Source organism: Hyperolius riggenbachi, chromosome 3 (assembly GCF_040937935.1).
Source record: "Hyperolius riggenbachi isolate aHypRig1 chromosome 3, aHypRig1.pri, whole genome shotgun sequence".
NCBI lineage: Eukaryota > Metazoa > Chordata > Amphibia > Anura > Hyperoliidae > Hyperolius > Hyperolius riggenbachi.
The window spans coordinates 461,869,954-461,880,834 of NC_090648.1; the positions used below are offsets into that span (position 1 = coordinate 461,869,954).

Genomic DNA, 10,881 nt, shown 5'->3' on the forward strand with positions numbered 1-10,881 from the left:
CTTGTTAAACGTAAAGGGAAAGAAATCCTCTTTCTTTACAAGCGTACAGAGCTGCCGGGGGCCGCAGCGCTGTACCGACCGGCGATCCCCGGCCTCTGATTGGCCGGGGAGCACCCTCCTCTCATAGGCTGATGCCTATGAGAGGCAGAACAGGGCGGATAGCCATCCTCTTTCAATAGCAGTACACGGGAGGAGGAGGAAAGGGGAGGGAGGGGGACGGGGAGAGAGAGAGCCTCGCTGAGGCATATGAAAATAAATAAATAAATAAATAAAGCCTGCAGCGATCGGACCCCTCCGGCGGCATCTCCCCTTAGGGACAAAAAAAGGAGGCGAGTCCGATCGCTGGGCACCTGAGCTGTGCAGAAGGCTGAAAAGCCTGCACAGCCCAGCAATGCAAAAATTAGCCTGGTCTTTAGAGGGGGTTACCACTGCGGTCGTCAAGTGGTTAAAATTTATTGAAGTGGTAGAACTATAACACATGTGGGGACCCTGCTCCTTCCCCTTCTGCAGAGTAGTGCAGTGGAGCAGTTTAATACTTGCCTGTTCTTCCTAGCAGCCACACGCACTATGGTGCATACCTCTGGCATCCAAATGCATGTCATGTGATTGGGAGCTGGAGGTACAGAACCATAGAGCGTGCAGCTGCTGCGAAGAACAGGAGAGAAACAAGATTACACTGCTCTGCTACTCTATTTAAAGAGGGTGTGTGTTGGGGGGGGATTTGTCGGGGGTGCATTGTATGTTTGTGTTTTCCCACCTATATAGAGGGGGGGGTTTGGATTCCAGGACTAGGCCCAATGCTAATTTTGATGGGGGTCCTATGGGTTGTTCTGCAGCTCAAACTGACAGTTTCAACCAGAGCTTTTACATAAACTTGAAATAACACGATCAGGTATTTTGCTTTGGTCTGCTGTTTTCTGTATACAAGTCTTCTCTTCAGTTGCACTTTTCCTTCCAACGGCAGAACATGTAATCCTTCTTCTCTCTGTTGGCCTCAAATGATTTCCCTTGACTCTGTTCTCCTTCCCTTCCAAGTGCAACAAGCTGAAAGAGGAGATCAGCAAAATGAAAGAGCTTCTGGCGAGGAAGGACCAAGAGACGGGAGACAGCATAAGACAAGCCGCTTCCTCCTTACAACAGGCATCATTAAAGCTATTCGAAATGGCATACAAAAAGGTAATGAGAAAACTCCATATAAAAAGTGTGTTTATTATTTGTGTGTGTGTGTGTGTGTCCCCCTTCAATTATCAAAACCAGTTAACACACATTTCCTTTTACATTCAATATAAAATGATTGGTTATTTGAAGGCACATAGCAGGTCCACTTTGATACAAGATTCCTTTTTACATTCTATAGAACATGATTGGCTATTTAAAGGGACATGCATACTAAGCGGAATAATCTCAGGTTATAACTTCAGTGCTCTGTTGTTTAGCACATCCAGGATAATTATCACCCAAATCACTCATTTGTACTCATTTCTGGTGACAGATCATTGTACAGACATGCAGCAGCCCATTTTCTTCTGCATGGAGGGGGCGGGGCAAACAAGCAGGCGCAGCAATAGTGAAGGATTTTCTGGCTATTGTACAGTGTATGGCCAGCTTTAGTAAATCCTCACCAATTAATGTTGTGCACTTATATTCAGTGAAAGGAGATGTAGTCCTTCAATGTGAGTAAATCTCTCAGCCTTTACATTGAAAGACTACATCTCCCAACATACATTGCAGTGGTGGGAGACGCACGCTTCTGTTGGAAGCACTTCTAGATGGAAAAGATGGCCCACACCATTTACAACCTCAGGAGAAGGTTCATTTTATATAGTATGCAAATGTTTTCTTGCTTTGCCTGGCTATGAGAAGTGATTTTATAGAATTGTTGGGTTTTTTTTTTGGTTTTTTTTATCTTTACCATAGTTTCTGGGCTTAAAGAAAACCTGTAAGAGAAAAATATTGCTCCTATGGGGTACTTGGGAGGGGGGGGGGGGCGCCTCTGGATCTAAATTAGGCTCCCCTCCTCTGCGGTAGCCCCAATCCAGCACTGGCTCCCCCCTGCTGACAGTCTTCTGTGGATGCGTGATCACTGGGATATTTACCTTTGCAATCCAAAGCAGGTGCGGTACCAGCTTCCCCCTCAGGCTCCGGCAGAAACAGCTGAGACCGATCAAGTCCTCTGCACTGTGCAAGCGCGCCTGCACAGTAGAGCGGACCCGATCGGGCTCTGCTGTTTCCACCAGAGCCTGAGGGGGAAGCTGGTACCACACCTGCTCTGGATCTCAGAGGTAATTATTATCGTCAGCTGCAGTCCAGAGGTCCCATCGCTGGCTCCAGGGGGCGCAGGAGGAAGTGGGAATCCTCATTAGGATCCAGAGGCTGCCCCCTCCCGAGGAGAGAATTAGAGGAGCTGTCAGCCATACTATCTCAGATTTAAAAAATCACATAAGTAGATTAATACTTGCTCTACTTAACATATGTATTGCGCTGTCCATGTTTTGATTTTAGTTTTTTTTCTACAGTAAAAAGAGAAATCCTTTTTTAGCATTCCCCATTTTAACTGTGGCTATTTTGAAGCCAATCCTGATGTCATTTCCTCCCTTACTCTCCTCTGCCTGATTTGCCCGCCCTTCACTATAGAATTGTCTCAGCATGATAAATATTGGCCAACCAGAGAGGAACAGAGGTGTGGGAGGGGAATATAGGAGGGAAAAAGGTTTCAGCCAATCGTGCTGCATTAGTTAAGTCTGAGGGTAAGTAGAGAAGCAAAAAGGACAACCCAGCATGCCCTTTTTGTGTACCAAATTTTGTGTCTACCAAATAACCATTCTCCAGTTTACCTGACTCTTATCAACAAGAAAAGTAAATGCTGCCATGCACTGGTCGATTGCCACCAGATCAAGCAGCAGATAGATCCCCCTGTGATCTAATCTGATCAAAGAGGGATCTATTGGCTGCCTACACTGCAAACAGATTTTGAATAGATTTCACTATGAAACCGATTCACAATCTGTGTAGCTGCCACCTTCTCAAACCCCCCCCCCCCCCCCCCAGTAGTCGGCGCTCTACTGTTTAAACTTCCCCCGACAGGCAGTAAGTGAAGCCAGCCGGAGCCCAGCTGGGACACACGCCGGCGGAACAAGTAATGTATTGCTGCTAACGTCGGTTGTCGGACATTCGACCGTCGCTATCGACGCACTCCAGACCCACCGGCGATCGAGCAAAATCTTCCGCTTGGACAGTTCGACAGGACTTTTTAACTTTTGGATTACTTGGTTGGCATCCTTATTGTTTGTTTACCAGATAAAAATAAAGAATTGATTTTTGATTTTATGCCCGACAGTTACACTTTAACTGAGTAGTAATGGGTTTGCTTTGCCCTGGTCTGTTGCTGCATTGTTTGAGCATACAAAAGAAGTTCTTGTGTGTCTGAATAAAACTAACCACACGTGGTTTCTTTGTTCAATGGTCTTTTGAAACTTCATTCAGAAGCAAGGATAAAGAGTTTTCATTGTTCAGCAGTAAAGTACAGGACAATCGCCCTTTTAATTTGCTCTTAAAACCCAAATGCTGATTTTTATTCCCATTTACCCCCATCCCAACCCAGTAGACTTAAAAATGTACCTCCAAACCCCTTCCACACTCCCAGAGCTCTTCATGTGACCCCCGCCTTACAAATGGACTGCCTGGATGTTACAAGTTCAACCTCCGGATGGTACTATTTCAATGCCACCTCCATTTCTTGGTCACTCCTTCCTCCCATAGGGATGACTGTTGAGCTGGCCACTCCCCTTCCCACAAATCTCTGTGCCATTAGCTGAAAGCAAACTTGAAGTGAAAAAACTTATGATATAATGAATTTGTATGTGTAGATAACAAATAGAATATTGGTAGCAAAGAACAGAGACTCTTATGTTTAGTTTCAGTTAATAGGGGGAAAAATATATAACCTAGCATCATTTTGTCGTATTTGCCATTTGGAAACCACACTTGTTTAAACTATAAAACAAAGACAATGACCCTTTGAACTTTTCTGCAGTAAAACCTTATCTCAAGCTGTCTCTTGGCTGGTTAAGGGCTTCTGAAAACAGGAGCTGAGCTCAGGGAAGCTCTTTTGCAAATATAACTGAAGTTGTTTAACTCTTCCTGTACTGGAAAATATGATCAGACTTTTTTTCTTTGCTACTAATGTACTATTTCTTAGCTATACTACACATACAATTCATTATCTCATAAGCTTATTTTCGCTTCAGGTTTTCTTTAACCCCCTTGGCGCTATGATTCTTTCCGGATTTTAGGATCTAAAAGCGGTGCAATTTTTTTGCACCCTTTCAGACCTTAAGACCTGGAAGAAAATCATGCTGTCAGGGAGATCTGCAGCAGCCCAGCAATCACTCACCTCCCTGGCTCCAGCGCTGCAGTTATGCCTTCATCCTCCGGGTGGCGCTGCAACTTCTAAAGTGAAATTGCCGGCTGTCGTCATGACGACAGCCGGCGATCTCACCAGCAGGAAGCGGAGCCCCGGAGGAGAGGAAGAAGGTCGGCCAACGTTGGGATCCCCCGGGAGGTATGTAAAACCGCCCGCTGTGCGCTATACTCTGCACAGACCTCCCGGCGGCTACCCCGAGCAGAGGTCGGGATTACCGCTCTTAGCTGCAGTTTTTGCTCCGACCCTAGCTCAGGATTACCGCCAAGGAGGTTAAAAACCACCATGCTAACCTCAGAGTTCCTGCAGCATCATTCCTGTGGTAACTATGCCTCTGACGCTGGTCTATGAGAAATGACTACAAGTTGCTGGACTGCTGTGACATTGCAATAGCCCCTCCACCAAAAGATAACGAAGGCCCAGAGTGACATAAACCCTAGGACTTCAGGGGATAATGTTAGTATGTTGGGAAGGGTTGGAGACCCTTCTTGGTGTTAATAACATTTGTAACAGAGGCACCAAATCAGAATAAAATACTTAGACGTTTAATGCTGGGAGTACACCATAAGCTTTTTCAGCAGATAGATGGTTCGATAATTTCCGACATGTCCGATCTTATTTTTGATCGTTTTTCTGATTGATTTCTCATAGAAGTGAATGGAAATGGATAAGAAAATCGATTGAAAATAAGATCAGACAGTAAATTGACTGAAAAATCTCATTGTGTATGCCCAGCATAAAAGGAAGGTAGTGGTGGACTTGCCTCCGGGTAGTCGAACACTCACTGTCTACTTTCAAGGTAGATCTTTATTCAATAAGCAAAAAAGTACAACAAAAAATCCACTGTAATGAGTTTTGTGGGTATACCTGCTTCCTCAGGCAAAATTAGTGGAACACCTGTATTGTCCATGCATATAAACCTGGCGCCTCCTTGGTGTTGGTGAGGGAGTGAAATGATTGCCTAAAAGTAATCTCATTGTAGAGTGTGACTCCAGAACTGAGCAATGCAGTATAAGGTGAGCACTTCTGCTGAATGTCCAATTTTATAACTGGAACCTTGTTTGTTTTTTTTCAGATGGCATCAGAAAGGGAAGGTAGCAGTAGTGGAGAGCAGAAGGAAGAGCCAAAAGATGATAAAAAAGAAGATAAACAGTAATGTAGTAATTCAGTGCTGAAGCGAGGCTTGGGAGAGCGGTGCTACGTGGATGTCCTGAGCAGAAATGGTCTATAAAGTCAAATGGTCTACTGTGTTTTGGCAGTACTCTAATATAATTTCTGTACCGTGTTCATTTAAATGTGTCTGCAGTGTTTTGCTACGTAAACCAAACAAAGAACTGCAGACTGTAAGCCCTCATTCCCATTAATAAATGCAGATGGCCATGCGTTCAGAACGCAACGCACTCAGTGTGTGTTACGCTGCTGATCTGCTTCACTACAGTGAATCGGACAGCACTGCATTTTGCACACAAAAAAAGAATGCGTGCAATATCCCAACACACTGCTGCTTACTGCATAAAGTGAGACAGCGCGGTCTGTGCACTTCTGAGGTTGCGTTTCACACACCATCTGCATTGTTGAAATGCGCACAGCAACGTGGATAGTGTGAACGAGGCCTAAACCTTTAAGTTTTTTTTTTTTTGTTGATGTTTTTTTCCCCCCAGATTCTACCAATTCTTTTATACTGTGTCATGTATGTTGTCCATTTCACTCTAATGCCTCATATTTGAGGCAATGTAGAATAAAAGAAAATGTGTCAAGCTTATTTGCAGTACAAATAAACTACTGGCTGAGCTTTATCTGTGTCCCCTTTTTTTATTTTTGTTTGATATCGACAACCTTTTTGAAATGCCCAATGTCCAGGATTGAAAGGGAACCCGAGGTCAGAGGGATGTGGAGGCTGACGTAATTATTTCCTTTTAAACCATACCAGTTGCCTGGCTGATCTTTCAGGCATCGGTAGTGTTCGAATACTACATCTGAAACAAGCCTGTAGCTAATCCATTCAGATTTCAGTCAGAAATGTGATCTGCATGCTTGTTCAGGGTCTATGGCAGTGATCTGTGAAGTTCGCTCTCCAGCTGTTAAGGAACTGCAAGTCCCACAATGCATTGTGGAAGTCTGACAGCCACAGTCATGATTTATAAAGGCAAATGAATTGTGGGACTTGTAGTTCCTTAACAGCTGGAGAGCCAAGTTTGCAGATCACTGGTCTATGGCTAAAAGTATCCGGGCTCAAACCCACAAGCAGCCTTTTCTAAGCGCTGATGCTTTTATAAAATCGCATAGCTAAAGTGGGATCACACCCATAGTATTACCTTAGCAAGAGATTTTCAAATCACAAGCGCTTAGTAATGTACTGCTAGTGGGTCCCAGGCCTTATGCTGGGAATACACGGCTCGATTCTGAGCCATTCAGATGGCTCGATAGATAATTTCCGACACATCCAATCTCCCGCCCGATCGTTTCGACGCTCAATTCCGCATTGAGGACAATGCAAAAAGATAAGAGAACAAGCGGAAGATACGAGAATCACCTGCGGAATCGATCAGGAGAATCGAGTGGCAAAATCGAGCTGTGTATGCCCAGCATTAGAGACACAGCATCAGGGGGACAGCCAGGAAATTTACATTGTTTAAAGTGACACTGAAGCAAAAAAGTGTGATGAATTGTTTGTGTAGTACAGATAATTAATAGAACATTAGTAGCACAGATTTGAGTCTTATATTTTTATTTTCAGCTATATCGCTTTTTTTTTTTTTTCCATCATTGCAGCATCATTCTCTAATATTTGCAGTTTACAAACCACACTTTGCATTTTACACTCTGATACAGAGCAGAGCTAATGACCCTTTAAAGTCTCCCTGCAGTAAATTGTAATCTGACGGTTTAACTTACCCATGTCACCATCTATAGCTGATGAGGATCACTTGTGGTCCACATCACTCACGCTTCTGCCTTCAAACCTGGAAGGTGGAAGTGTGCGTGATGTGGAGTGCGAGTGAACCGCATGAGCTATAGGCGGCAACATAGGTAAGTTACGAGCAGTGGAGGTACCTGAAAAAGAATCTGTACTCTAAAATTTTTGCAGCAAAAAGCATACCATTCTATTCATTATGTTCTCCTGCGCCCCTCTGTGCTGTTTCTGCCACTTTCTGCTGCAATCCTGGCTTGTAATTGCCAGTTTTAGGCAGTGTTTACAAACAAACTAACCAGCTTGTGATAGGCTCACATAAGCAGAGTGTGTGAGTCATACAGAGCCTGCAGGGGGTGTGTATAGCTTCTGCCAATGACAAGCAGTGCAGCACATTCCAGCCTCTGCCGACAGAGCCCACAGAAGAGAAGATTAGATCATATAACAGAGATAACACCGCTACTGTGCAATTAGGAAAGGCTGCAGTAAGCCAGAGCACATTAGAACAGGCAAAGGAACTTATAGGATAGAAGAACTAAGGCTGAAAATGTTGTGAGTCTCTTGAAGCTCACCTCTTCTCTGAACCACTTCAGCTTTGATTGTTGCTGTCGTGCCTCCCCCATCATGCTTCCCTTTAATCCATCATAAGCCTTGCCTGCTGCCTGATCTACAAGTGAGAGGTCTGTGGCTGTAAGGCAAGGTGTCACCACAGGAGTATATCTGCCTCCTGAAGCTAACAGTACTATATGAAAGACCCAGCATAACTTAATCGGTGATCCTTTCTGTAATACAATTAAGCATAAGGGGGTTGTAGTGGACCTAGTGCTTGTGGACCGCATTGGTTGAAATCTACCTCCTGCAGGCGGCTTTGATAGGACGTAGATTTCACCTTCCGCATGCTAGCACCAATCGCATAGCTCTCTCCCTGCCGCAGTTTACGTGCCCTGCCGTCTATGACAGCAGAGCTCTGTGAGGCAGGCAGGAGCAGACTTCATTGGCTCCTGACCATGTGATCACTGAGCCAATCCCATTGGCTTACATTGATGGACAGGGTCAGGAGCCAATGAAACTTGCAGCAAAATGATTTTGAACGGCAGAGCTATGCGTTGATCCCCACACGTGCTTCACTATAAAAGTTTCTGTTTTACTACGAAACATGGAGTCACTGGACAGAAAGGAGAAGGCAATGACTACTCCAGTACTGAGCAATGCAGTGTTAGGGCGCATTCACACTTATAAAGCGCAAAATGGTAGCTCCTAACGCTACCGGTTTATGCAGGTGATTTTACCGCAATTGGCTCTGTAAAACCACTGTACACTCGCAACTCAGAGCAATCGCAATCAACGCTTTTATAAGCACTGTATCGTGATCGCGCCTGAATCGTGGGAAAATGCTGGCAGCACGTTTTGCATTTGCTGTTAATCGCAAAACGTCTGCAATCCGCAGCAATCACGGCAGTGAGATCACTGCCATAGGGTTACAAAAGCGCTAGAGCTTCGGTGATTAGCGGGAATCACCCACTAATCGCCCAAGTGTGAATGGGCCCTTAAAGAGACACTGAAGCGAAAAAATTATGATTTGTATGTGTAGTGCAGCTATGAAATAAAATATTAAGATCAGATACATCAGTCTAATTGTTTCCAGTACAGGAAGAGTTAAGAAACTCCAGTTGTTATCTCTATGCAAAAAAAGCCATTAAGCTCTACGAGAAAGTCGTGGAGAGGGCTGTCTTCTGACTTTTATTATCTCAACTGTTAAGCCTCATCTACACACGTAGATGAGGCTCCGATCCGACTGCTCAATTAGCCGCCGGATCGCCTCTTCCGCGTACCCGCCGGATTTGATTCCCTGCCGGTGCCGCTTATCTTCCGCTCGATTCCCTGCCATTGACCCCTCGCGGGGAACAAGCAGGGAATCGGCGGTGGGGAGATCCGTCCTGTCGGATCTTATCAATCGAGCCGCATCAGCGGCTCGATTGATAAGCCGCATCGCTGCCTCATCTACCCGTGTAGATGAGGCGTTAGAGAATAAATTTCTTTTTCTCTGCCAGAGGAGAGGTCATTAGTTCACAGACTGCTCTGAAAGAATCATTTTGAATGCTGAGTGTTGTGTAATTTGCACAGATTATAGAATGATGCAATGTTGGAAGAAACACTATATACCTGAAAACAAAAAATATGAGAATATTTTCTTTGCTGCTAATCTTCTAGTAATTATTCATAGTACACAACCAATTCATATCATTTTTTTTTTTTTTTTCGCTTCAGTGTTTCTTTAAGCTCCATCTACACCATACGTTTTGTTCAATTTGATTCAATCCAACATGTCCGATCGGGATTTGATTCAATTTGCCATTGCAAAATAAATTGGACAATAAATTGTATGGTGTAGATGGGGCTTAAGGTAAGGACTTCTGCTGATTGGCCAATTTTACCATCTCCATATAATATGAGCTAACCTACATAATTGTTAATTGTATTCAATATCTGTTGGCACTCATACTACATTGAAGTGGTAAAATTGGATGTGTGTACCAGGCCAGGTTCTATTGGCACTATGTAGTGCTGGGCGTAATGGAAAAAAACTACGTTTACGGATCATTACGCGTAATTTTACGCTATTACGCATTACGGAATTACGCTTACGGCGTAGACATTTATCTACGGTTCATGTCTGTAATTACGCATGGCCCTTACGCAATTACGCGTAAGAATACCGTAATGCAGGTTGTTACGTTATTGGCTTAAGCATAATTTCTTACTAGCAATGAATGCGTAAGGCCATGCTCCCAAGCGGAAAAGTTGACGCATGGATCAATGTTAGGTAGCCGCCGACTTTAAAGGTTAATAGCAAAGCCCCCTTAATTGCTGAGAGCCTCAAATTTGGAGAATATATTAAGGAGATCAGAAGGAATAAGAGGAAAAAAATTTTTTTCAAAAAGACCTTATAGTTTTTGAGAAAATCGATGTTAAAGTTTCAAAGGAAAAATATATACATTTAAGAACCCGCCGAATTTAACGGTTAATAGCAAAGCCTGCTTAAAATTTAGGAACACCAAATTCCCAGGGTATATTAAGGGGATCAGTGGAATTAAGAGGAAAACATTTTTTTTCAAAAAGACCTTATAGTTTTTGAGAAAATCGATTTTTAAGTTTCAAGGGCAAAAATGTCTTTTAAATGCGGAAAATGTCAGGTTTTTTTGCACAGGTAACAAAAGTGTATTATTTTCATAGATTCCCCCAAGTGGGAAGAGTTTTACTTACTTCGTTCTGAGTGTGGGAAATATAAAAAAAAACGACGTGGGGTCCCCCCTCCCAGACCTCTTTAACCCCTTGTCCCCTATGCAGGCTGGGATAGCCAGAATGCGGAGCACCGGCCGCGTGGGGCTCCGCACCCTGACTATACCAGCCCGCATGGTCCATGGATTGGGGGGTCTCGGAAGGGGAGGGGCAGCCAAGCTTTCCCCTCCCCCTCCGAGCCCTTGTCCAATCCGAAGACAAGGGGCTCTTCTCCACCTCCGATGGGCGGTGGAGGTGGATGCTGCAATTT

General features: G+C 44.2%; 1 protein-coding gene across 1 annotated transcript in view; it reads left to right on the plus strand.

Moving 5' to 3' along the window:
• HSPA9 (heat shock protein family A (Hsp70) member 9) overlaps positions 1-6,216 on the plus strand; it is a 49,365-nt gene extending 43,149 nt beyond the window's left edge. The window contains exons 16-17 of the mRNA XM_068277924.1: positions 1,036-1,176; positions 5,496-6,216. Of these exons, the coding sequence (XP_068134025.1) occupies positions 1,036-1,176; positions 5,496-5,576 (222 nt within the window). The 3' untranslated portion in view covers positions 5,577-6,216. The remainder of the gene's footprint in view (positions 1-1,035; positions 1,177-5,495) is intronic.
• The last annotated feature ends 4,665 nt before the right edge of the window (positions 6,217-10,881 follow it).